Source organism: Cryptomeria japonica, chromosome 10 (genome assembly GCF_030272615.1).
Source record: "Cryptomeria japonica chromosome 10, Sugi_1.0, whole genome shotgun sequence".
In the NCBI taxonomy this organism is placed as follows: domain Eukaryota; kingdom Viridiplantae; phylum Streptophyta; class Pinopsida; order Cupressales; family Cupressaceae; genus Cryptomeria; species Cryptomeria japonica.
Genome location: NC_081414.1, coordinates 308,078,355 through 308,104,829, shown reverse-complemented (window position 1 = coordinate 308,104,829; position 26,475 = coordinate 308,078,355). Strand labels below are relative to the sequence as shown.

General features: G+C 38.1%; 1 protein-coding gene across 1 annotated transcript; it reads left to right on the top strand.

Moving 5' to 3' along the window:
- Positions 1-3,368: 3,368 nt before the first annotated feature.
- Positions 3,369-25,661, top strand: LOC131858946 (uncharacterized). Its single transcript, XM_059212443.1, has 3 exons — positions 3,369-4,122; positions 11,427-11,572; positions 25,377-25,661. Exons 1-3 carry the CDS (start codon positions 3,369-3,371, stop codon positions 25,659-25,661), a joined length of 1,185 nt encoding a protein of 394 aa, XP_059068426.1.
- Positions 25,662-26,475: the final 814 nt, after the last annotated feature.

Genomic DNA, 26,475 nt, shown 5'->3' with positions numbered 1-26,475 from the left:
TAGTAGATGTGGGAGTAGGAATGGATGATGTCGTTATAGAAGTAAGATAAACAAAAACTACTTGCAAAATCTCAAGTTTTCACAATTTACTTACAACCATATCATGAGATTTATTCACTAGTTGTGCATGATTATCTACAATAGTGAAACTACGCATCACATTTACAAAATCTTGATTATCCATATGCTCATCAAATAACATTCGTTATTGTTCTCAATATTAGCATTAAAATAGACTCCATTCTCATTGATTTGGGTCATGCTAGGGTTTAGGTAGGCACTCTTAAGCATACCAAAGAAAAAATAAAGCTCAAATGCCCAATTTCAAATTGGAAAAGAAAATCTATCAATGGTTTATCAAATATAAAAATGAAACCACGATGTGGTAGACAAGGGTGAGTAAGATAGGTGAAAAGGATATCACAATTAAAGCACACAAACCCTGATAGAAAGGGATATATCAATGAAGCACAAAAAATTAAAAGGACAACCAAATCTAATAAGAGGGTGTAATCTGAGAAAAATGTAGACCTAAAAACCTTAATATAATGTAAAACCCTAACAAGAAGGTTTGGAAGTGAAGGACTAGACAAGTTCTACAAAATGAAAAGGAAAATATGGAACCCTATGGGTTTATCTAGGTCAATTAAGTCAATGAAACCAAAATAAGTGCAATCAACCTAAATTAATTAAATATAGTGGAGGAATAGTAATTTGAGCAATTTACTTTGGAATTCAAATAAGATGGATGATGATGCTTAGCTCAATAATTGAAGAATGGTGACCAAATAGATGAGATTCTAGAAGTTGATTGATGTCAAACTTGAGAACAAATGTTTCTTTGTTAGTGAATTGCCTAGAAATTTGTGTTGGATCTTTGCTTTGTTAGAGGGTAATTTTGTAGGTTTGCAATGAAGTCACAATAAAAAATATATGCTTGAACTATAGATTCATCCTAGTAATCAATGGTCTTATGCTATAATATATATAATTTTTCTTGATATGTGACCTACTCTACTAAATATTTAAGGATTCAACAATATTAAGAATAACTTTAAGGGTTGTTGTTATGTCAGAAGGAGTTTTTGCATAGATCAATCCCTAGAAATTGAACAAGATAAAAAATAATAGGCATGGACCTAAGATATCCCAATTGGCTCCAATATCTAGAAAAATGTCTCTAGAACAAGAGATTTAATTGTCAGCGGTGCAAAATGGAAGATGGGGAAAGGGAACCTTATCAAATTCTATGAAGGCTCCTGGTTGCTCAAGTCCCCTTTGACTAAAAGTCCAGAGTAGAGAAGATTCCAGAACCAATGCAAGGAAATATATGGATCAATGGTGGGTGATTATTGGCAAGATGGACAGTGGAAGGATTTATCTCAGGTGGATCAGTCCTTGGGAAGTCTGAACAAAATTATGAACTCTATGGTTGTGGTGGAAGAGGAAGATCAATTAATTTGGAAACTCACAGCAAATGGTAAATTCATTGTGGCTTCTCTTTACTATCATAAGTATTCTAAAACGAAGAGTCCTTGCTAGGCTAAGGCCTGGGTGAAAGGCCTTACCACTAAGATTAATATTTTTTTTTCTGGACAGCCCTTCAAGATAAAATTATAACTATTGAGAACCTCAAAAAAAGAGGTGTGTGCATGCCTAGTGTTTGTTTTCTTTGCATGCAGAGTGAGGAGACCATCAACCATCTGCTCTTTCACTCCCCTTTTTCTGTTGATGTCTAGGGAAGATGTCTGGATCATTTCAAAATCAGTTGGAGTTTCCCAGAGTCAGTTCAAGAGGTTTTTAATTCTTGGTATCATCCTTCAAGGAACAAATTTACTACTTTGTTGCGGAAATTAGCTTTACCCCATATGTGTTGGGGTATATGGAAAGAGAGAAATGAAAGAGTCTTGAAAGAGAAGGTGTCTAAGGCTCAAATTGTGTTTAAGAAAATTAAAAGAAATATAGTGGAAAATATGAATATAATAGGTGGTATTGATGATCCTCAAGACAAAGATGATCAATCAATCTTCAAGAAGTGAAGATTAAAAGGTTGTGAGCACTTTGAGAATGATTCTAGAGAGGGAATGATATGGGTAAGCCCGCCCAAGAGATGTATGAAAATAAACTTTGATGGTGCATCAAACGGTAATCTTGGGATAGCATGATGTGGGGTGGTCCTTAGGGATGAATGGGGAAAATGAAAAATTATAAAATGTATACCCATAGGAAATCAGACAAATCGTGTAGTTGAGGCTATGGCTACATACCATGGGATGGTCCTGGCTAAGGAAGCCAATTACACTAGAGTCTGGTGCGAAGGAGATTCATTAAATATAATCAATCGTTTGAATAAGAAGTTCCCTCCTTCTTGGTCAATAATCAATGCTATCAAAGTGGCAAAGAAAAATAGTGAGGAATTTGAAATGTGTTTTTTCACACATGTGTATAGGGAAGCAAACTCATGCGCGGACTGGGCTGCCAACCTGGCTTGCCAAATAGAAGATATTATTACTACTTATGGTGAGAGTGAGCTCACACGTGAAGTGAAATCTCTACTCGATCTGGACTGTATCCAAACAAGGCTACATAGCACCATCAACTATAATTTCTAAATGCCTCCTCCTCTTATTTTGAAGCAAGGTTATTACGGAGGTAATGAGTATTTATTCAAGTGTCTTTTCATTATTGTTTGGCATGGATTCTGGGCTTTTTTTTAGGGCATCCACAGAAACCAGAGAAGAAGATTTGGAGTCGAAAGAAGGAAATTCAAGGGTAGCGAATGAAAAATGGGAGGAAATAAAAAAAGGCTCAAACCTACCTCTTGCTCGGATTGGAAGAAGAACAGGGAAGTGTGGGATATCCTTCAGGAGGGGGGTTTGAGTGTGTTTATGGAAAGGCTTAGTGGGAAAGATCCTACGGTTACCAAACATTTTATTAAGAACTAGAAGAATGCTAAAATCTTGGTCGAGTCCCAGATGATGACTGTTGATGAGGATATTATTGTTGAAGCTACGGGGATGATAACTGAGGGCATGAAATTTTATAGGGACCACGGCATCTTCGATAAAGTAGCGGACGAATTCCCTGTCATGGATGATGAGAGGAAGAAGATGGTGAAAGTCGACAATTCCTATCATTCCCCAAAATGGATATGCAGGCCATGGAGGTTTGTTTTATTCGCTACTATCACCTATATTACTTTGGATGGTAGGTTTACTAGAGCCTATGGTCACCATTTTGTTTTGCTCAACCATTTCCGCCATGGGGAAAAGGTGAGCCTGCCATATTACGTAGCTTGCTCCATGGACCATACTATCAAGGAGATTCAGAAAGATCCTAAAGGTGACCATGCCCTTCACTAGGGTCTTATGGCTCTTGTCTATAAAGTGCTTAAAGGGAGGAGCATCGAAAAACCTATTAAAGGAAAATATGCAAGAGATGAGGACATGGAGAGTGAAGCCAGTGGCTTTAACTTTGACTCAGAGACTGAGGGTGATTCAGAGGAGACTAGCCAAAAAGGTAGGAACGAGGCTAAGAGGAAAAGGATTGTGGTGGATTCAGATATTTCGGAGTCTGAGGCCGAATCCTTTGAAGGGAAATTTATTAAAAAAAAGAAAGGGAAAGTTACTGGAAAGAAAATGCAGAGGAAGAAGACCAGCAAGGAAAGCAATAAAGATATTAGCCAAATCCTAATTGATTCTGAAGAGGAGACAGAGGAGAATAAAAAAGATGAGGGACAGGGTAAGGAGGGGGAGGAGAACCCGGTCACAAGCAACATTGAGGGTTTGAACACCCAAGGTATGCAAAAAGAGGAGCAAGAGGACAAAAGTGGTAAGCTTAGTGATTGTGTTGGTGAAAATGCGACTATAAAGGGCTTTTGTGAGACCGTTGGTACAATGGTGAAGGAAATAGGTAGCTTGAAGAAAGATATGATGACTGTCAAAAGAGCTACGGTTGGTGAGAAACCCCTGACGGAAAATGTTAAAGAATTGGCAGTTGCAATTAATAACGCGAAAGCCATTGAAAGCAAGGTGGGTAAAATTATTGCCACTAAAAAAAAGGTTAAAGAGATGGAAGAAAACAAGGAGGTGAAGGGGATGGAAACCGCTATGAACAATCTGGGTAGCAGAATTGATAAGATGGAACTCATTGTTAAGAAGATTGCAGAACAAAACTTCCAGATCCTCAAAGCTTCGGTGGATAACATGAACATCTTGATCAATAGATTTGAGAACAACACTAAGAAGGATGTTGACAAGGAACGGCCGGACAAAAAAGGTCATGAGAAGAGGACCAGAGCCAATACTAGGATCAAGGGTGACATCAAAGGTCGTGAGCTGGAGGAGTTAAAGACATCGGCGGACAACATGAAGCAGATGGTTGTCCATGTTGAGGATATCATGAAAAGTATATAGTTGTCTTTGTCTTGGCAGTGGTCTCGTTTTCTGTCTTTTTGTTGTCGTTTTGCTTTCCGAATGCTGTCTTTTTCTAGTTTTTTTATGTAATGTGGGTTGTGATCCCTTTTTGTTCGGTTGGGATCTGTTTTAGTTTTTGAAGTGATCAGGCATGAATTTTTCTAGTTCTTATGATATATCCTGCTTTGTAAAAGGTTCGGGGTTCCTTTCAAAAACCTGCTTTTACTTAATCAAAACTATTGATTACTTCAACGCTCTAGAATGTTTGATTAGGAGATGAACACTTGATTGTACTTGATTATTGTCTTGTGATTGAGAATGCTCTAGAATGCTATTAACTACTTCAATGTTCTAGAATGCTTGATTAAGAGATGAACACTTGATTCTTGTCTAGAATAAATGTATTGAATGTCTTTAAATTCATAGCACCAAATTGTGTCAAATGTGTGTTCAATCAATGCAAGGTAGAAGGGTGAAAGAGGGGTTCAATCAATCAAATTCGAATTTTGAATTTTAAACTAGAAAGGGACAAGTTTACAACTCAAGGGTTGCCACACAATCGCAAACTTGTCCTAGAATGACATAACAGTCAAATCTAAGTGACAAACGACTAAATGAAAATAGATACTTAGATAAATGTGAGAAATATATAAAAAAGGAATATAAATAAGAAGAAAAAAAAGATAGGTAAGAATATGCATCCCTGTATGTAAGTGGATAAAAAAAATAAAAAATGAACCCTACTTTCATACAACTTTATCACTAAGAACAACTCCTTAGAAATGACATGGGTATCCAAAAGAAAACCACCAAAACCGGTTGGGGCCCCCTTGATATAAAGTCAACTATGTTGCAATCAAAAGGGTGTGTCTCACACTCCGCTGAAATTCTACAAAAAGACATTAAATTAAATTATAAATCACGAAAAGGAATTAATTTGTCATCACATTGAGTTTGACAAGTTTGATAGATACATCTTGGGAGGGGGATTTTCCTTTTTAAATAATAATAATAATAATAGAATAATTCGTTCCGACCAAACCCTCGTGTTGACCCGGCCTTTTATGGATAAAGCTTTTTAACTATGGTTAAAATATTATCCAAATAAAATACGTTGCACATTTATTGAGTTAATTATTTTGATTGTAAATTATTACTTCCTTTTTCAAAGGATAAATATTAAAATATTATTGAGTACTTTTATACTTGGCTTGCACAATCCCATTTTGGATTTTCCTTTAGTATTTTTTATTATTATTACTTATTAACTAATGATAGTTGGTAAATAATATAAGGGTTGTATATTAATTAGTAGGGATGATGGCTATTCTAATATTTACAGAGGTTAAAATTTTTGGAGTCTATCAAGTTCAACTTTTAAGTGATTTTGATGGACTGGTTTTTCATACTTTTGATTTAGATGTGTGATTATGATCATGTTGTAATCCACTTAATGTACGTAGCATTTAGAGTTTTCTTTTAATTTTACTATTAATATTATTTATTAATGAAAAGGAAACAAGAATGCTAATAATGTTTTACTTTTAAATATGACGTTGTATTCTTTTATTTTGAATCTAGCTTTATAAAAATAAGTAATAGACTAAACAACTTTTAGATTTTATAAATAAAAAAAGCACAAACTTGAGGTTAAATTAGAAATGGAAATATGTAAAGGAAAAGGAGAAGGGATATAAAGTGTATTTGATTTAGCAATAGAGGAAATGCACATGACAAAAGAGAAGACAAGCAAAACTTTTGTCGGGTTCATATTAAGAATTCTCTACTTTATGGCAAGACTACTAGACATAATACTCCATATGCTAATGTCTCATCTAGTGTAGTCCCATCTTTGTGCCAACAATTTTATTTGTCTCTTGATATGGAATCTAGTACCAACATGGCCATATCCAAGCCCAAGTGTTAGCATCCTATTCTACATGATAATGTCCTCTATAAATTCTAGAGCCAAAACTTGCAACTTGAAACTTGTGGAAAGAAGGATCTAGTGGTTTTTTAGCCAATCTTTCTTAGTCAAATCCTTAGTTTGTCTTAACAATTAAAGTTGGGCATGCTTGAAGTGTGTGAATTTCTAATTACTTTAGAAGATAAGTGTGTGTTGCAATGGACGTGTGATAATGGAAGCTTACTTTATATGTTACTCCTAGATGTTTGGTTGTGCTTCCATTCTTATTAAAACTTCTTTTATAAATCAATTCCACTAGTTTCTAATTATTGGAGGTAAGATCAATTTAGGGATTGTGAAAAGGGAAGTGCTTGGTTAAGAAACATAAATTTTGAATTTGAGGGTTGTCACCACAATCGTCTTCAAAGGACAAGAGCATGATGACCTAGGATTAAAGATGAATAAATGGTCAAGAATGAGTTGGCACATGTAGATGCGATCTAGGCTCAATTTGGGTATGAAGAACTAGTTCAAATATTAATTGGTGCTCAAAATGGTTGAGGATGGTTAGAACTCATATTCATAAACAAGGGAACAAGTGCTAAGTATGCACTTTTTGACTCTATTGTATGCATGTAATTGTAAATAAAAATAACTCACACTCTACATAGAATATCTAGAAATAATAAATTATTTAATTCAAAATTTGCTAGATATCTAAATGAGTTCAGTAACATAAATAGATCAGCATGGACTTGTTGGCATTGTGTTGTCATTGATGTCAACCGATATAGGATGGCAACCGGTATGGGAGGTTGATGAGCAGTGTTGTCATTGATGCATACCAGAAATGGTGTCATTGATGTCAACTAGCATAGCAGGTCATCGGTAAGGAAGAGAATGTCATCCAGCATAATGGTCATTGGAGTCACTGGTACACAAGTTAGTGTTGACTTGTAATGAAAACATGTATTGGAGTCACCGGTACACAAGTTAGTGTTGACTTGTGATGAAGACGTGTATTGGAGACCGGTATGTTATAACAACCGGTAAGTGGTATGTTGGCAGTGCATTGTTTCCAACCGGAAAGTGAGAAAGCAGGGTGAGCTAATGCAAAAGTGCCAACTGGTATGTCGTTGGATATTTGGGTGTGAAACAACAAGACTCCCACCAGATAAAGATGCATTCATTGGATGAAGAAGATACCACAGGATGAAGAGAAGACTGAAAGTGAGTGTGCCCAACCGGATCACATGTACCTGATTGAAGATGTATATGCTCAATGTCAGCTAAGGCATATCAGTGCAATGGCGGATGCAAAATGAGATGACAAGGATCCACTCCCATCGATAAGTGGAACTTATCCCCTAACATGCATGAAATGCATTACATCTCTCTGGGATAGGTTGCCAAGAGTTAAAGGTAGGTGATTGAAGGCTCATACTGGATGAATCGGTGAAACACTAAGTTGCCTTAGGTGCATGAAATCAGAGATGTGCACCGGATCAATAAGGGTAGACATGACGAGTTGCTGGTACAGAGAAGGAAAGATAGGTTTGTCACTTTGACTAACCAGTTGATAGGAGAATCAGTCTATTTGATGAAGAAGGCAATGGTGAGCAGGTGCAGACTAAGAATGTTGCCAGAATGCAGATGGGGTTTGTGCCACCAGTATGCATGGTATGTTACCTGTATACATGCAGAAGATATTACCGGTATAGATGTCCACTGGTGAGTGATAAAAAGTGTAGAAGTGAAAGGATCCCATCTGATGAAGATGTGCATGAGGTGGCTTGGCAGTGTAATGACCGATTGGGGTGTTCCACTGGAAGATCAACAAAGTGCAGATTTGAAGGCAAAACGGCTAGGGTATAACTAGTCGAGTAAGAGAATCGGTAGATGAACCCGATTGTGTGGTTGGTCGATGATCTTGTCTGTACTGACACAAAAGACTTAGCAGAGGTGAATGTCTACAAAGATGACATGCAGAAGACAGGTGTCATGCATGTTGTGGTCGGTGAAGTGTTGTCGGTAAGGTAGGTGGTGATTGGTCAATATTAATGTCGATAGCATGAATCACGGGTCGAGAGCAGAAGGGTGTGGATCGAGACAAATCTGAGCTCAGAGATCGGATTCATTGGCATCATGATCAATGCAATCTGTCTAGATATTGATCGAAGTAGGTGAATTTATTTGCGTGATTTCTTCATGGTGTTTGACAAGTGCAGGTTGTTGTGTTTGCCAAATATGGCAAATGTGTTCTGGACGCAGCGGGATTGGCGGAGTTTGTTTGATCCATTGCAGGTGGTCAATCTCTGGAAAGAGATCTGATTGGATTTAGTTTGCCTTGAGGTGGATGAAGGAACCCTAGCACGCCAGAAGTTTGAATATCATTTTGGCGGGAAGGCTTGGTATAAATATGCAGATCAAAGTCCAAATTTGTTGTTGCTGCATAAGAGAGTGATGTCGGTGAAGTGAATACAAATAAAAGAGCCAACCAGCCAGAGACCTCATAAAAGATCACATAGACTGAGTGTTGAAGGTGCAATTGGTGAGAGGATTTTCCAGAGGAAAAACCGACAAGGTTAGAGAAACCGATAAACTACAAAGTGAGTTGCAGTGGTGTAAACTGGTAGTGCTAGAACTTGTAGAAAGGCAGACAATGAGTTGCAATGCAGTGTAAGCGGTTGAGGAGATCCGGCAAGCCAAAGAATAGTGCAGAGTTAAACCGGCAAGCTGAGAACCGGTAGTGAGTAGAGAGTAGTGTACCGGTAGAGAAGAAGCAGAGGTTGAACTAGTAAGGTTGCAGCAGAGAGAAGGTGAGCAAAGAACTGGCAGAGACCTGAATAGAGGTGAACCGGTGGAGAGACATGTGTGAGAGTTACAAAGTTTATTTTTAACAAGGGTATTACTTTTGTATTGATATATGCTATTGTAATCACTAAGTTGGAGCTTGGTACAGGGGTTGGTGCTCCTTAGGTTGGTGCCCTTAATCAGGGGTTGGTGCTCCTTAGGTTGGTGCCCTAAAATCAGGGGTGGTGCTCCTTGGGTTGGTTCCCTAAATTTTGTAACCAATGTTTCATTGTGAGGCTGGATTGGAGCAGTAGACTTCAATAACTTTTCTCACCGATGTTTTTCCCATGTTGGGTTTTCCTCGTACATCCAATGTTATGTGATGTTCCTTTTGTGTGTGGTTGCATTTGTGTCATCCTCCTATCTAATTGGTATATTTGCTTTATGTTAGTTCTGCTAACCGGTATATACACATAGGATAGAAAAGGGTAAAGTTTGGAAACCACTGATTCACCCCCCTCTCAATGGCATCTTGTGTTCAACACTTGGTATCAAAGCCTAGGTTCCCAGTTGATAAGCTTTCTCCAGCTTGGGTAGATTCTAGTATTTGAACACAATGGTCTATTTAGTGTCACCCCCTACTTTGGTGTTTGATCAATCAAACTTTTCTATTTGGAGTTGTAGGATGGAAGTCTACCTATCCTCCCTTGGGTATGATGTGTGGATGTCAGTTGTAAATGGTCCCTCTAGACCGGTCAGTCTTCCCATCGGTCCTAAAGTAGAAAGAAGAAATGAATGTAATGATGAAGCTATGAAGGCTATACTCAGCAGGTTATCCGGTGATGTTTCCTCACAGGTGGACAGATGCGAATCGACAAAGAGTTTATGGGACAGATTGAAGAATCTCTATGGAAATGAGCCTACCACTGCAAAACTGGTTTGTGAGAGAAAAAATAGAAGTGTGTCACATGTGTCTGCAGATGAAGTTAGATCAGTTAGCAGCTGCAGCAATGATGAAGAAGAAACCCACCTCTTCATGGCTCAAGAGTCAGAGAATGAGAGGCACACATCTGAAAGTGATCATGCAAATGAATCCCATCGACAAGATGTGTTTGGAAGTGACAGTGAAGATGAAGAAGAAGATGAAGTAGAGGTAGATCTTGAAGGAAAACTGGTGAGTTCTCTTGATGAACTCAACAGAGTTAGAAAAGAATATAAAACGTTCAAGAATGTTGCTATTGTCGAACAAAACTGGTTAATCAAATGCCTTGAAGAATCTAAGAAATGTATCTCAGAGTTGAAGAATCAACAAGAAGACACCAAGGAATACAGGTGTAAAGATCTAGCATCTGAGATAGAGGCAAAGGATAATTATCAGCAACTAGAAGGAGAAATGGAGAATCTTCGAAAGGACCTTGAGAAATGTCAAGATGAGCTCAAGGTAAGAATTTGGTTTGATAGCAGCAGTGATGCCTTGGACAAAATATTGAAGAAGAAAAAACATTCCAAGGACACTAGAGGTCTAGGAAGTGATGCCAGTGAATGCTCCACCAGCAAGAATGTCTCCCACAAAGACATGAAGCTAAGGATGAAGATCAGTGTTGCAAGAAGGAGGAACAATGCGGATCCCAAAGGAAAAGGAAAGATGGGAGAAGGAAACTTCACTAGAAGCAAGAACATGAGTAGACAGCATAAAAGACCGACTACCGGTAGAAGAAAAAGAAATGTTGCTACCCACAAGACAAAGCAAGTGTGGGAGAAGAATGGATCAAATGGAAGAACTGCAAAGCGTGGACAATCCAAGTTCCACCCCCGGAGAAGTAGACATGGAGATGCCAAACCAGTAAGCTCTCCTCATGTTTGGCAGAATAGATTTGTAAGTAATAAGGCCCCCTTCTCCGGTTCCTATTTTGCATGCAAGGGTTATGCCTATAGGGTAGATGAATGCAGAATGAGATCTAGGAATAGACAAAATGTTCTTTCTATAAATAATAATGTTATCTGTCAGAGTTGTAGTAGTTTTGGCCATAGAAGTCATGATTGCAAAAAGTTGAACTTGCAGTCATATGGCAGCTAGTATAACTGCTATGCTCAATATGGAAGTGGTTATAGAGAATATGAGCATCAAAGACCTACATGGAACCAAAGGAGAAATGTCCCTGCAGGATTAAGAGGTCCACTGGTACTGGTAGCTGGTTACAATAGCATGACCAGAAGAAGATGGTCTAACCGATTTGATAGAAGCTCCTCCAATCATGCGTTTGGCATGAACATAGTCTTCTTCTACAACAATTCTTCTGGTCATGTTGCAGAATCTCATAGAGAAAGGACCAATCAGCATAAGAAGGTAATACCTGCTCCCAAGACTGCAAATGAGAAGAAAGGGGAGATCAAGCAGGTATGGAGGAAGACGGAAGAGAATAGAACCATGGATTGGCACTGTGCATTCAATGCACAGGTGATATCTCCTAGGCTTAAAGGAGATGCAAGACCTTAGGGGGAGTTACTTATTGACCAAATTATTCACCCCCTTAGTGAAAAGGACAAATGAAAGGATTGGTTGTTATTGGTATAATGGAAAAAGATGAGATGACAGTGTGTGTAGTTATTGATTTGGCTACACACCTATAGATAAGAGGTGGATTACTGCCGCATGTGTCAGCAGATGCTTCAAATTTCCATTGGAATCAGAGGCACTTGACACAAGATGACAAGAGTTAGAGAAGGTGCTCTGTTGGAGATGATGGAGTAGTATAGGAAACCGGTATGTGTAGTATGTTATTGGTATGGATACTAACCGGTATTGAAGGTTATGCAAGTCAATAAGTTCCTGGATCATTGCAATAACTCTAGTTGCATGGATTGAGGTGATTATGTCTCAGGTGATATTGGAAAAGACCTGAATGACATGTGTTGGCTTGGTAGTAGATCTAATATGCATGCATCTTTATGGGCTAACCAATCTGATTTTGGGCATGATAGAGATGTGGTATGGTATTGTGTACATCTAAGATCATGTCATAAGTTGTGGTGGATATAATGGAGCTAAAAGATCATCAGTTGATCACACATTCACAACTCAACCGATATAAAATGCAGTTTTAAAAACCAATTTAGAACTTAATAGGAAAAAATGACCTAAGATATATGGCTCAGGGGGAGTTCACAGCCATATTTTCTGATTTGTATTAGACATGTTGGACATAGGGGGAGTGAAAGTGTCTATGGCTATACCGGTATGATTGAGACTTTGGGATGTTCTCATTGGTCCGAGGTTGTGAGGTATTTCAATGTCCATCCAATTTGTACTTAATTGAAATCACAACTGGACCACCGAGAGAGTTATCTGCAAAGAGGGAGAGTTACCTGCACATGAGAACATGCATTTGGTATCAAAGAAGATACAATTGGTATAAGTGTCAGCTTCAACACTTGGTGTCTGCAAATTGGGGTCAGAATAACTTTTGCATATCAAGGGGAGATGATACAGTCTAACCGATAGGTAAGTTATATTCACTGACACATGTTCCTTCAATTGGTATCAGACTTGTATATGCAATAGGTATTCGGTTTGTATATACATTTAGTTGTTGAGCAATTGATATCAGTTGGTGTCTAAGACCTCCATCTCAAGTGTTGTGGATTGAGGGTATGCAAAGTATGATGGTCAAAGGAGGAGAATCATCTAGTAGAGAAAAAGGGGAGAGAAAAATTTGTCTATGCACGGTAAAGACAAGGAGGAGAGAAACCCTATCAGTTCCCTTTGCCATTGTTGTCAAAGGGGGAGAAAGAATTTATAGTATACCGGATACTATGTGTTCACAACAATGCCAAAGGGGGGTATTGTTGGCATTATGTTGTCATTGATGTCAACTGGTATAGGATGGCAACTGTTATGGGAGATTGATGAGCAGTGTTGTCATTGATGTTAACTAGCATAACAGGTCACCAATAAGGAAGAGAATGTCATCTAGCATAATGGTCATTGGAGTCACCGGTACACAAGTTAGTGTTGACTTATGATGAAGACATGTATTCAAGATCGGTATGGTATAACAATCGGTATGTGGTATGCTGGCAGTGCATTGTTGCCAACCGGCAAGTGAGCAAGCAAGGTGAGATAATGCAAAAGTGCCAACTGGTATGTCGTTGGATATTTGGGTGTGAAACAATAGGACCCCCAACGTATAAAGATGTAGTCATCAGATGAAGAAGATATCACAGGATGAAGAGAAGACTGACAGCGAGTGTGCCCACCCAGATCACATGTGCCTGATTGAAGATGTATATGCTCAATGTTAGCTAAGGCATATCTATGCAATGATGGATGCAGAATGAGATGACAAGGATCCACTCCCACCGGTAAGTGGAAATTATCCCCTAACATGCATGAAATGCATTTCATTTCTTTGGGATAGGTTGGCAAGAGTTAAAGGCAAGTGATTGAAGGTGCACACCAAACGAATCGGTGAAACACTAAGTTGCCTTAGGTGCATGAAATCACAAATGTGCATTGGATCAACAAAGGTAGACATGATGAGTTTCCGGTACAAAGAAGGAAGGATAGGTTTGTAACTTTGACAAACCAGTTGATAGGAGAACCAGTCTATTTGATGAAGAAGTCAATGGTGAGCAGCTGTAGACTAAGAATGTTGCTAGAATGCAGATGGAGTTTAATGCCACTGGTATGCGTGGTAAGTTACCTGTATACATGCAAAAGATATTACCGGTATAGATGTCCACCGGTGAACAAGAAAAAGTGCAGAAGTGAAAGGACCCATCTGATGAATATGTGCATGAGGTGGCTTGGCAGTGTGATGACCGGTAGGGGTGTTCCATCGAAATATCAGCAAAGTGCAAATTTGAAGGCATCTAGTTAGGGTATAACCGATCAGGTAAGAGAACTGGTAGATGAACCTGGTTGTGTGGTTAGTCGGTGATCTTGTCTGCACTAACACAGAAGACTTAGTAGAAGTGGATTCTGACAAAGATGACATGCAGGAGACAGGTGTCATGCATGTTGTGGTCAGTGAACTGTTGTCGGTGAGGTAGGTGGTGGCTGGTTGACATTAATGTCGATAGCGTGAATCACGAGTCAAGAGTAGAAGGGTGCGACTCGAGATAGATCTAAGCTCATAGATTGGATTCGTTGGCATCATGATCAATGCAATTTGTCTAGATGCTAATCGGAGTAGGTGAAGTTATCTACGTGATTGCTTAATGGTGTTTGACAAGTACAGGTTGTCGTGTTTGCCAAATATGGAAAACGTGTTTTGGATGTAGCGGGACTGGTGGAGTTTGTTTGATCCATTGCAGGTGGTTGATCTTTGGAAAGAGATCTGATTGGATTTAGTTTTCCTCGAGGTCAATGAAGGAACCCTAGTGTGCCAAAAGTTTCAATGTCATTTTGGTGGAAAGGCTTGGTATAAATATGCAGATCAAACTCCATATCTGCTACTACTGCACGAGAGAGTGACGTCGGTGAAGTGAATACAAATCAGAGAGCCAATCACTCAGAGACTAAAAGATCATAGAGACTGAGTCTTGAAGGTACAATTGGTGAGAGGGTTTGGCAGAGGCAAAACCGACAAGGTTAGAGAAACCCGTAAACTGCAAAGTGAGTTGCAGTGGTGTAAATCGGTAGTGCTAGAACCTGCAAAAAGGTAGACAAGGAGTTGCAGTGCAGTGTAAGCGGTTGAGGAGATCCGGAAAGCTAGAGAATTATTTAGAGTTAAATTGGAAAGCTAAGAACTGGTAGTGAGTGGAGAGCAGTGTACCGACAAAGAAGAAGCAGAGGATGAACTGGTAAGATTGCAGCAAAGAGAAGGTGAGCAGAGAACCAATAGAGCCCTAAATAGAAGTGAACTGATGGAGAGACATGTGTGCGAGTTATAAAGTTCATTTTTAACAAGGGTATTACTTTTGTATTGATATATGCTATTGTAATCACTGAGTTGGAGCTTGGTGCAGGGGTTGGTGCTCCTTGGGTTGGTGCCCTAAATGTTGTAACCAATGTTTCATTGTGAGGCTGGATTGGAGCAGTAGACTCTAGCAACTTTTCTCACCGAGGTTTTTCCCATGTTGGGTTTTCCTCATACATCTGGTGTTATGTGATGTTCCTTTTGTGTGTGGTTGCATTTTTGTCATCCTCCTATATAACCAATATGTTTTCTTTATGTTAGTTCTGTTAACCGGTATACACACATAGGATAGAAAAGGGTAAATTTTGGAAACCGTTGATTCACACCCCCTCTCAGTAGAATCTTGTGTTCAACAGGACTAAGATGGCATTTTTTATTAAGTATCAAATAGGTTTTGAGGGGACCTGAAACCCCTTACAACATATTTGATAAGGACCCAAAACCTTCTTGAATTAGTGAGAATCCGGAAACCTAAAACAAAACATTATAAAAAAAAGAACAAAGACATACAACAACCAACCAACAACTTGACAACAACAACAAGGAATCAATGAACATGTTGTAACATCCACAAAGTCTACCAAGATAACTAAGATAATCATGGAAGAAGGGTTTTTCCAATCTCTCTTAACCTTACAATTTCCAAGCTCCCTTAACCTTACAAATGGGTTTTGAAAAGGCTCACTTAACCTTCATATGAAGAAGCAAGAAGAAGCACCATAAAAAGACTGCTACAAAGTTGGGTTTCAGAAACGTTCCCAAAACCTTCAACTGGAGTTGAAACACAAACTTGTTAGACACAAAACACTAACTCCACTGAGATCTCCACCTCCATAGGAGAAAGTTGACAGAAGAACAAGAGAAAGGTGTAAACAACATCAATGCAACCTCTCACCAAATCTAGGATAGAAATAGCCCCAAAAAAACTCCTTCCACTTCCACCCACCAAGCAATTCTTCATCTCAATAGGAAAAACATCCACCTCAATAGGATCGACAACAAGGTAGGAAGGAAAGAAAGAGAGTCAAACCCTAACTATCCCCACCATAAGGATCTGCACCTCAATAGGAGAGAGAGGGATATGAACTAGAGTAACAACAACACAAGACCATAAGAGAAGACTAAAACCAACATGAAACAGGGCTCCAAAAGTCCAAATGAAAGTAGGAAAATCCTCAAAGCCACAGATAATCATTAATCTAACATAAGAGGTATCTCAAAAAATGGCTCCCAGGTGGACAAAAACAGCCCCAAAAGGGAAACTCCACAAACTAAACATCCCCCAAGAAATGGGAAACACAAACAACCCCACAAAGTAGGGGATCAGAGCACCAATATCCACCAAAACAAGTGGAAAGAACTAGTGGTTCCACATCATAGAACTAGTGTCCAAAACTAAAGGAACCAAGCAAGCCACACTAGAGAAAGGACAACCAACAAAGCCCACTAACTTGGAATCTCTAGCAAGAAAAGACACCACATCAACCTCCTCACAAAGAACTAGAGTCACTAGAACAACCACGAGGCCCCCATCCATCGAGAATATAACACCAAAATTGACTTAATAGTTACAAAGCATAACACCGAAGGAAAGAGACATACATGAGCAATCCCCACCAAAGAACAAGGGCAACCCTCTATCAAAAATAGAACTTCCACCATGATAAAATTCCAAGAGAGCTTAAAGGACCAACAAAAAAACCCCATAAAAGAGTAGAGACAAACTTCTACCAGAAATGAGACTCCCAACGTAGAAGAGGCCCAATAGGGCACCACAAGAACCATGACATGTATCGAGTAGGGCACACATACAAGAAACCAAAAAAGGGGAAGCCAAGCCCCCAAGCCTGCAAACCACACACCTGAAAAAAATGACCATCACAACAAACATGCAGTCTACCTCCCCATCATCCTTTGCGTCCTCTAAATCCACTTCCTTCCTGGACTAAGACAATGTTAAAACACGTGTTAACTTTTAAAATAGGGAGTTGGGGTTTATGTACCTTGGATTAGAATGTACATGATAGTATACCACGACAAAATATTGGTGAGTAAGATTTGGTATAAATTAGATGTTTTAAGGTTAAAATAATTGAATCCTACAAATCTAAGTATTTGGGATAAACTTACACATATAGACAATCTTTAAAATATATGATAATAACTTAAAAACCTATTATATGGTTGAAGACAAGAATGGGTATGTGGTACCTACAAGACCTATTCACTTGGTGATATCTAAAGTAAGCAAAAAAAATATGGTGCTAAAAAGCATCATGGACCTTGATAAGCTATTGCATGGAAATACTAATAAAAGTAAATAGATGTTATTCAAGCCCCAAAATTGAATTACTAATAAGCTATTGCATGGACCTTGATAAGATATTGCATGGACCTTGATAATCTATTCCACATTATTCAAGCCCCAAAATTTAATTACTAATAAAAGTAAATAGATAAGTTGAGTACGAAATGAATGCCTATGTCAGCATGGCAATGAATGTCAATAAATTAGTTATTGATTTGTTGGAACATAAACTGTTGACCCCTTTTTCTATCAACAAAGTTGTAGATCCAATCCGATCAAATTCTAATTGTTTTGCATAACTTGTGTGTTATGCACATCTGGATGGCCTGTGTGTTATGTGCATTATTTAAGTAGCGACGGTGGAGCTCTTCTTCTTTCAGGCTCCATTTTATTTTTTATGTTTTGAGTTGACCGGGTCGGTTAGTCAACTCACTTATTTTTCACCAACTAGAGGGCTTATGGTCGTTAGTGGCCCAGTTTCCTCCCTTTTTCTCTTACCAGACGTTGGTGGTTTCCCCTCAGGTTTTTTGGCCTTGCTACCCCACAAGTTTTTCTAAAGCCATCAAGTGATGTTGCAGGATAGCAGTATGATGATCTTAGCCTATGATATCATTTCCCCACACATGCGAAACAGGGAGGCATAAAGGTTCACGAGATAATAATGTGAAGGGGAAGATAATCATCCTACCATCCCGCAAACCATCTAGTAATGATGACCTTGTAGGGTAGGAGAGAATAAGGTTGCAAGTAGTGTTCTTGCCACCCCGCAAGCTAAAGAGGATAGACAAAGGGGCCTTACGGACTAAATGAACAAAATAATAAGAGCTTCCCCACTATCCCGCGGGGGATTTCTTAGGAGGCAAAGCGACCTGCGGGGTAACAAATCATAGGGAGAGGGTGTTCCCTGCTATCTTGTATAGTTGGTCAAGTAGCTCGACTATCACATAACAAGGTGGAGAAGTGGGCCCGTCGGGCCACGTCAGTCATCTACGGTCGTTGGATTTTCATAAAGCTCGATCCAACGACAATGTTTTAATATTCAAGAGGGATTTTGAGCCCTTATATGAAGAAATATAGTGCATCCATCTGTGCACGAGATCTCTTGATTGACGGTGGACTTTCAATTTTGAAGTGACAATTGAAATCCAATTGCTCTGCAAAGTGGGTGGTTGTCGACTTGATAGTCAAGACATTTTTTGTGCTCAGTCAGCGCCCGAGCTCAGATATGATTTTCATTAAACCACCATGGATTATTGCCATTAATCCAGAAGTGACCCTACATGCCAATTATGGACACCACTCATGCCTCTTCAATGCATTATAGACTTTTGGGTCTGATAGAGATTTCTCAGACGCCATCCCATGTAGATTTCTCTTGATTTTTTAGGAGATGATTGTCCCTCCTACGCCTTTGTAGCCGATTTCAGATGAAACCCATGCTCATTCATTGCGGATCAGAGACCTTTTGCCCTAAAGTGTACCTAATAAGGCTTATGTATTGGGGTTACTTCATCTATAGGGTAGGTTTGTTTCCTCCCAGGTGATTAGACACCCACATAGGAGATTTTGCAAGTTACAGCTTAGGTCATACGATCTGATTGTCTTCTCCCCTCTACCTTTTTTGTAACTTAACCTTGGTTAGGGTTAGGGTTTCTATCTTGAATCCAATCCGAGTTATGCCTAAACTATAAAGGCAATTTCTATAATATTTTGGAGGATCTTCACTTCTTTTTCTTCTGCAAAAGGGACCTTGTTCTGTCTGTGTTTGTAAAATTTGTCTTGTCTTTGCATTAATTAAGTTAGCTATTTTACCTACTTTCAGTTTCGATAACTTGTGTAATGTCTTACCTTTTGTCTTAATGCATTTTAGTTTGTTTTCTGAGTATATGAGACTATGTTGATCCCTCTTAAAGCTTCATCAGTGAGCTAAGTGCAACTCCTTTTGATTCTCATAATAATTCTGAACTTCACTCATGCTTTAGGAAGCTAGTTAAGATAGAAAGTTGTGCATACTCTTGGTTGATTTCATTAATGTCTTGTGTAGCTATAGGCAAGAAGATCATATTATATCTAGGAAAAAACATTATTTCCTTTCTTTTAGTTCCCCTTCTTTCTCCCTTTTCCCTTAGAATCGGTAGAATAGAAAATATCATTATTGGATTAGCCCAACACCTGCACTAAGATTAAATAGGAAGTCATCTTTCTCTGGAGACTCAACCTAACTTTTGCAAGTCCTACACTTGGGAGGTTGTTTCCATATTTCACAAGGTTGATGATCAAGGTTTCTTGGGTCATCAAGGGTGCAATATTTTGTGAAAACAATTTTTGGCACGCTCGGTGGGACTATTGAAATTTTAGTTCATAGATGACAATTTAGGGTACAAACTCTTAGTCACCGGTCATATCTTTGATGATAGTTGGTGTTTCTATCAGCAACTCAGCCTTTCGAGGCAACAAATCACATACCCGGTGACTCTCTTAAGGACAAATTCAGACTCTTGGTAATACCAATTGCAACCTATGCTAAAAAGACAAACCAGATCATCATCTAGAGGTATTTTTCAATTTATCCATCTTCCTTATTCAAATTATAGGGGTAGAAGTGATAGACACTCTTTGTCACTTGTTAGTGGAACCCAAACAAAAGTATTAACACCTTCAATATCCCTCTCTACCCCTCCTATCTCAAGATTAACATAACTTAAGAGCCCTGCCATCCATATCAACAAACCCCTATTTGCTATGGCAGTGCTAAGAGCACATGCATTTGTCATCTTTAATGGTGGCAACCCTTTGGTTCTTTCCCAAAAGAATGATATTCCAGTGGCAGACTTGAAGGCTATTCCATATTTCATAGGAGAGACATCTACCTCCTTGGAGGAGCAGATACAAGATGTGTCAAGCATTTGCATTGTGTTTGATGTCACTGAAGACAATGTTACAGGGAGGCTTCTTGCCTCCTCATTTAAGGGAAAATCTCTCCAATGGTATAGAGGGATAGCTCCTAACTCCATTCACAATTGGGATGAGTTAGGAGAAAATCTATGCAAGCACTTTGAAGACAAAAGTGATCACTAATCACTTATGGAGCAACTGACCACAATAAAAAGAGCACCCCATGAGTTCATGGGTGATTTCAACTATAGATTTCAAAAGACATGGGATAAAATCCCATCATTAGTAAAAGCCTTCATCAAGCTATGCTTTTCTATATTTTCTTAAGGCTTTGAACAGTGACATAACTGCAATGATTCAATCTATGGGACGAGATAATCTCCCATTAGCTTATGAGACTGCCATAATGACAGAAAATTGCTTAATACAGACAAGAAAGTTGTCTCCTATGCCTCCAATGCCCTTATTTCTAGAGGCTCCAACCCAAAAACCTATTTTAGCACCAATACCAATGACGTCTTCAAGCCATTTGCTTACACCTACACCCCCTCCAGCTTCTGAAATCCAAGAGCTCAGGGCTGCTATGGAGGCTTTAATACAAAAAATGAGTCAACAACTATAAGGGCATGGAAATGAATTTTTCTATGTCAAGAGACAGTTACCACAGGCTAACATTAGGCCTTATCAAGCATCAAATCAAAACTATCAGTAGCGGAGAGCTAATTTGTTGGCATTCTACACTCTAGTAAGAAATGATGGTGTTGTCATTGATGGCAACCTATCGGCAACCTTGTGGCATTCATCTGGTAAATCACCGACAGGCACTGGCATCGACAGACACTTCACCGGCAGCAACAACAATGTATACCGGCACCCCAGCCAACAGGAATAAACTTTTGTTTATTGTATTTATTTGTAAATATCTTTTGTACAACCAAAATGGCATATTGTAATAGACTCATATATGTATGAGATCCTGGAAATAATTTTGTAATGATGGACATATATGGTAGAAATGATGAGCAAATATTAAGGCAGATTTTGTATAAGGTTTATGGTTATAGTATGAAGTTAAACTGGTACTGAACCTGGCATAGCAGATGCTGAATTGTAGCAGTACATTATATTGGATTTTCATAATCCATTTGTAAGTCAATGAGACTTCCATTTTGTAGATTGAGCAATGAGCTCTAGGCAGTTTGCCTTCTTGCATGTGTAGGCCCCTCATTGTAAGTAATATCCATTCATTGGCCAGTGAGCGAATATTGTGGGTCACAAATCCCATCGAGGTTTTTCCCACACCGGGTTTCCTCATTAAAAATCTTGTGTTATGGTGTGTTTTCTATGTTGTCTTTACTATTCCTATTTACTGCATCAATTCTTGTTTACCGGTACACTGTTTTAGAATGCAAAATAATTAAAAAGGTTAAATATTCTGTTAACTGGTTAGATACTGATTCACCCCCCCCCCTCTCAATATCTTTGGGACTATCATTAATCCTAACAATTGGTATCAGAGTCTGGTCATCTATTTTCAAAAGTCTAACAGCTTGAGGAAGATTCTGACACCGGTACAGATGGAGAACTTAAGAAAGCAATTAGAAGGAGCTCTTGTGGACTATGATTCAGAGAAGTTGAAGAATATCAAACTTGTAGATGATCTGAGGACTGCACAGGAATTAATTCAAGGACTTCAGGAGAATCTCACTATTGCTAGAAATAAGAGAAAAGAATGAGAAGATGCAGAGTGATGATGATGAAAAGGAAACTCTTAATGATCTTGTAAACAAGATGAGGTAAAAAAATATGACTATGAGGAATGAAATGCAAGACATGACTATGAGATTTTGTAAAGACATTGAAGACAAAAAGAAGAATGTAGATGACTTGACTAGGAAACTCAATGATGTTGGAAATGAAAATCTAAGAATCAGTCATGAAAATGATATGTTGAAGACAGATTTGATTCACATGCAACATGATAAAACTGAACTTATGAGATAAAAGGGAATTCTAGAAAATGACTTGGCTACTGCAAATCAACATAAAGAGAAATTCAAGAAAAGTTTAGAAGAACTTGATGATATGCTGAAAATTCAGAAACCTAATGGAGATACTAATGGACCTGGATTTGAAGTTAGAGAAAGTTCTGGTACTGCAAATAATCATGATCACAGTAAACTGGTAAGACAACCTAATGCTTACAAATTTAATGGGAAATTCTTTAACTATAACAAGTATGGTCATAGAGAAAATCAGTGTAGATCTAGAAACAATCAGAACATTAATGCACCCACCGGTCAATGTTCCAAATGCAACAAAATTGGTCATAATTCAAAAAACTGCAGAATGAATGTAAGATGTTATGTTTGTGGAAGATTTGGGCACTTATCTAATCAATGCAGAACATAAACTGGCATAGGATATGGAAAGGCTATTCAGAAGAATAATGTGACTTGTTATGCTTGTAACAAGATTGGACATATTTTAAAATTTTGTAGAAGCAAGACTTTACCGGCAAATAATAAAGGACCCAGTTTGAAAGGCAAAGAAAAGGCTGATGAGGTAAAGCAAGAATTTTCAAGACAATGGATTAGAAAGACATATTAGAATATTGATGAAACTATTCCTTCACCGATAGAGCAGAGTATTACTCCACTGGCAGGAGATTATTCATCCAACTGAGAAGTAACCCTTTAGGGGTATTGCAGCAAGTTGAACATCATGTAAATTACCCTCGGTAGATGGTGAGAAGATATATTTCTTCTCTACCGATAGATGTGTTAAGTTTCACTTAACCGGCAAGCATTTAATGCGGTTGTTGGAAGAAAAGACATTATAGATCATTGATTTTCTCTCTTTTTCAATTCACCGAGCATTCAAACTTTCAGAGAGTGCGAAATCCAAGCGAAGGAATCCAAGGTGAAGAAGTGAAGCAATTCCTTTCAAGCACTCAACCATTATCAGGCATTTTAAGGTATTTTTCAATGGCTTCCTCCTCTACTCTAGAATTTATTGCAAACCCTACTGTTGTGGAAGTTGTGAAATGCCCTAGGCCCATTTTTAAGATTATCCTCGAAATAGCCAAGCAAGATGATTCTATTGGCGCTTTTTCAAAAATTCCAAAAGGTGTTGCTTATGCTAAAGACCCTAGAATCTATATTCACTGCAATATTGAGAAATTAAGTTCTGAGGAAATATTGAAAGCATTTAAAACTATTATCTGTGATGAAAATGGAAATGTAAAGCCCGAGCATAAGGTAATTGAAACTTTTGGTTTTGTGGAAATCTTGGACATCCCTGAATTTTCTAAGGAGGTAGTAAGAATTGTCCTTAGTAGAGTTCATGGAGAATTTCTTTGGCTAGATTCAGTTTGCAAAATCACTAAAGAAGCAATTAGGGCAGTGACAGGTTTACCCTCCACCGGTAGTAGGCCAGATAAGACTAAGAAGGTTCCTAATAACATTGTCATGACATTAACATGAGCAACATATGATAGCAGATCCCTAAGAGTAAATGATTTCAAAGATGAAAATGTTAGATTCATAAGCATGATCCTAGGTTATAAGACCACACATGCAAACCGACTTAACTCAGTTTCCAGTCTTTGTATTAAAAGTGCATATGATATGGTGAATAATGATGTAAAAATAGATGTAAGTGAGTGGCTAAAAGATGAACTGATAGATAACCTGAAAAAGATAAAAGGTGATAAGAAAGGAACATTTCATTTTGGCAATATTTTGGTATGTATTATGTTATATTTCACAAAAGAAGTTCCCGGTATTGGAAAGAAAGATTTTGGTTATGATATACCAGTATGCAAACAATTGCTAGAAATCTTCACCGGTATGGGCACTGACAAGGAAAACAGTATAACAGAGTGCTTCAAAACCTTCAAAGCAAAAACGAAAACAAGGGAGAGACTACCATAGAGTGTAGTGGATAAGTACAACAAGGAAATATGTTTTGTAATAAAAAAGGATGAAATCTGGATGGAGGCAGTTCTTCCTAGAATTGTATGGGTAACTGAAATGGGGTATGAGGCAAATGTAAATATCATTGAAACTTATGCTAAATACTTGTTAGAGGCACCTAGAGAACTAGAAGAAAAGGTTTTTGGAAATGCGGAAACAATAGAAAGTAATGTACAAACAATGAAATAGAGAAAGAAAAGAGAAAAATGCATAATGAGTGCAACAAAGCAAGTTAAAGAAATAAAAGAAAATGTCATGAACCTTACTAGAATAAAGGAAAGTGACCTAGAAGGATTACAACTAGAGGCACACATCTCACCGATTGGTACATCATCTGACAATGAGATACCTGTTGAGTTTAAAAGAGTTGATAGGAAGAGAAAACCTTCACCGGTACCCTCTCCTCCACCAAAGAAAACAAGAACACCAAGGCAGAAGCAATAGGCAATAAGACCACCAACAAAGAAGTTGACACCTAAGAAGAAATAGCAACAAGTTATACCACCTTTGGATAACTTATTGAGTGAAACCACTAGTGACGGCAATCTATCAAATGATAGCAAAATCTATAATGCATTCACTAATACAAAAAAGGAAAGTATTGAGAATAGCATAACTCTACATCTTGACATATACAAGAAAGTGTTAATAGAAGTTGTAGATGATTTGCCTAATGAATTATACAGGAGGTTAGATGCAAAGAGGATTGAAGTTATGGAGCTAGATAAGAAACTAAAGATTGAAAAACTCCTAGTTGTACATATGGTTAACTCTGTAGAGGATATTGATGAACTAATTAGTGAAGCTAATAGATCATTTTTTTCAAGTGGACACTGACATGTAAGCCTAATGGCTGGTAGAGTCAATGAAATTTCACAGGAAACAGTAGACAAGTGGGACATCTTTTTTGTAGAGAAGGAAAAATAGGAAGAGTTGAATAGACCTAATAAAACTTTCAAGGTTTATCAAAAGGACAGAGACAAAGGAAATGGTAAAGTTGGTGGAATACCAAACATAAATGTAACTGACAACCTACCACCACCTTTGGTTACTACACCAGTATAGACTGATAACATATCGGCTACTAAAAATGTTGACACAACACATGAGGACACTAACCCCGAGTTAAAAATTTTATTTACCCTGAACATTGATACTCAGGAAGTGAACATAGTAGTGGACAAGGATAGTACTGAAGTGAAAAATGATATTGCTAACACTGAAAGCATTGAGCAACTGGTAGAAAATATTGAGGTTGGAATACAAGCAGAGCAAACAGAGAAAATAGTACATACAGAGAAACGTTTAGACAATGCAATAAATACTGGTAGTGTAGATGTTAGCATAGTGAAACCGACAGAGACAGAGATACCAGCAGTGGATAACACAGAGATATCGATAGTAGATAATATAGAGAAACCAACAGAGAAACTGGTAGGTACATAGGTACACAGTGAGACAGTACAAATGGTAATCGCTGAAAAGCCCAAACCATTGCTAGTTGAAATGCAAACTTAGACTAATCCACCTGAGGTTGATTCAAGAAAATTGGTTGCTAGTACTACAAGCACTGAGATAGTAAAGGTAGTTGGTCAGATATCTGGTACTTCACTCAGTGAATTCAGACCTACAAATGTGACTGAAGTACTTCTGGACTCAATAAAGAAGATAACAAATTGTAATGCATTGGACTATAAGGAAATTGATGACACTATTCCTATTCTTAAGATGATTGCACCAAAATGCAATTTAGATCAAGTAAAGGACTCTTTAGGACAGTTAGACACATTGTCTAAATTCATTGCAATTTTAACAGTTGATCAAATAAATGAGGAAACATTCAAAGAGAAAATGGAAAAGGAAAAAGAAAAATTCTTTGAGGAAATAATAAAGAAGTGCACGGAATACATTAACATACTTTTACTGGCACTAAATAAAACAACTTTGGAGTACAAGGAACTGTATAGGGACACATGCAAGCCACATCTGTTAACATAGGATATTGAAAAGAAAATAAGCACAATACAAAAAGAAATAGATTATATAGGTAATAATATCATTGGTTCATCTAAACCTATATCAGTTATTGAGCAAGAGATAGCAGGATTTGAGGAGAAGATGGAGAAATTAGAGAAAGAGAAAGAAAGGATCAAGGCAAAAGCCAGAGAGCTTAAGCATAAACTCAGTCCTAAATTAGACAACCTTATCTCTCTGAGGAAAGAGATCTCTAAGGCATTAATTCAAGGGAAAAAGTCACCGG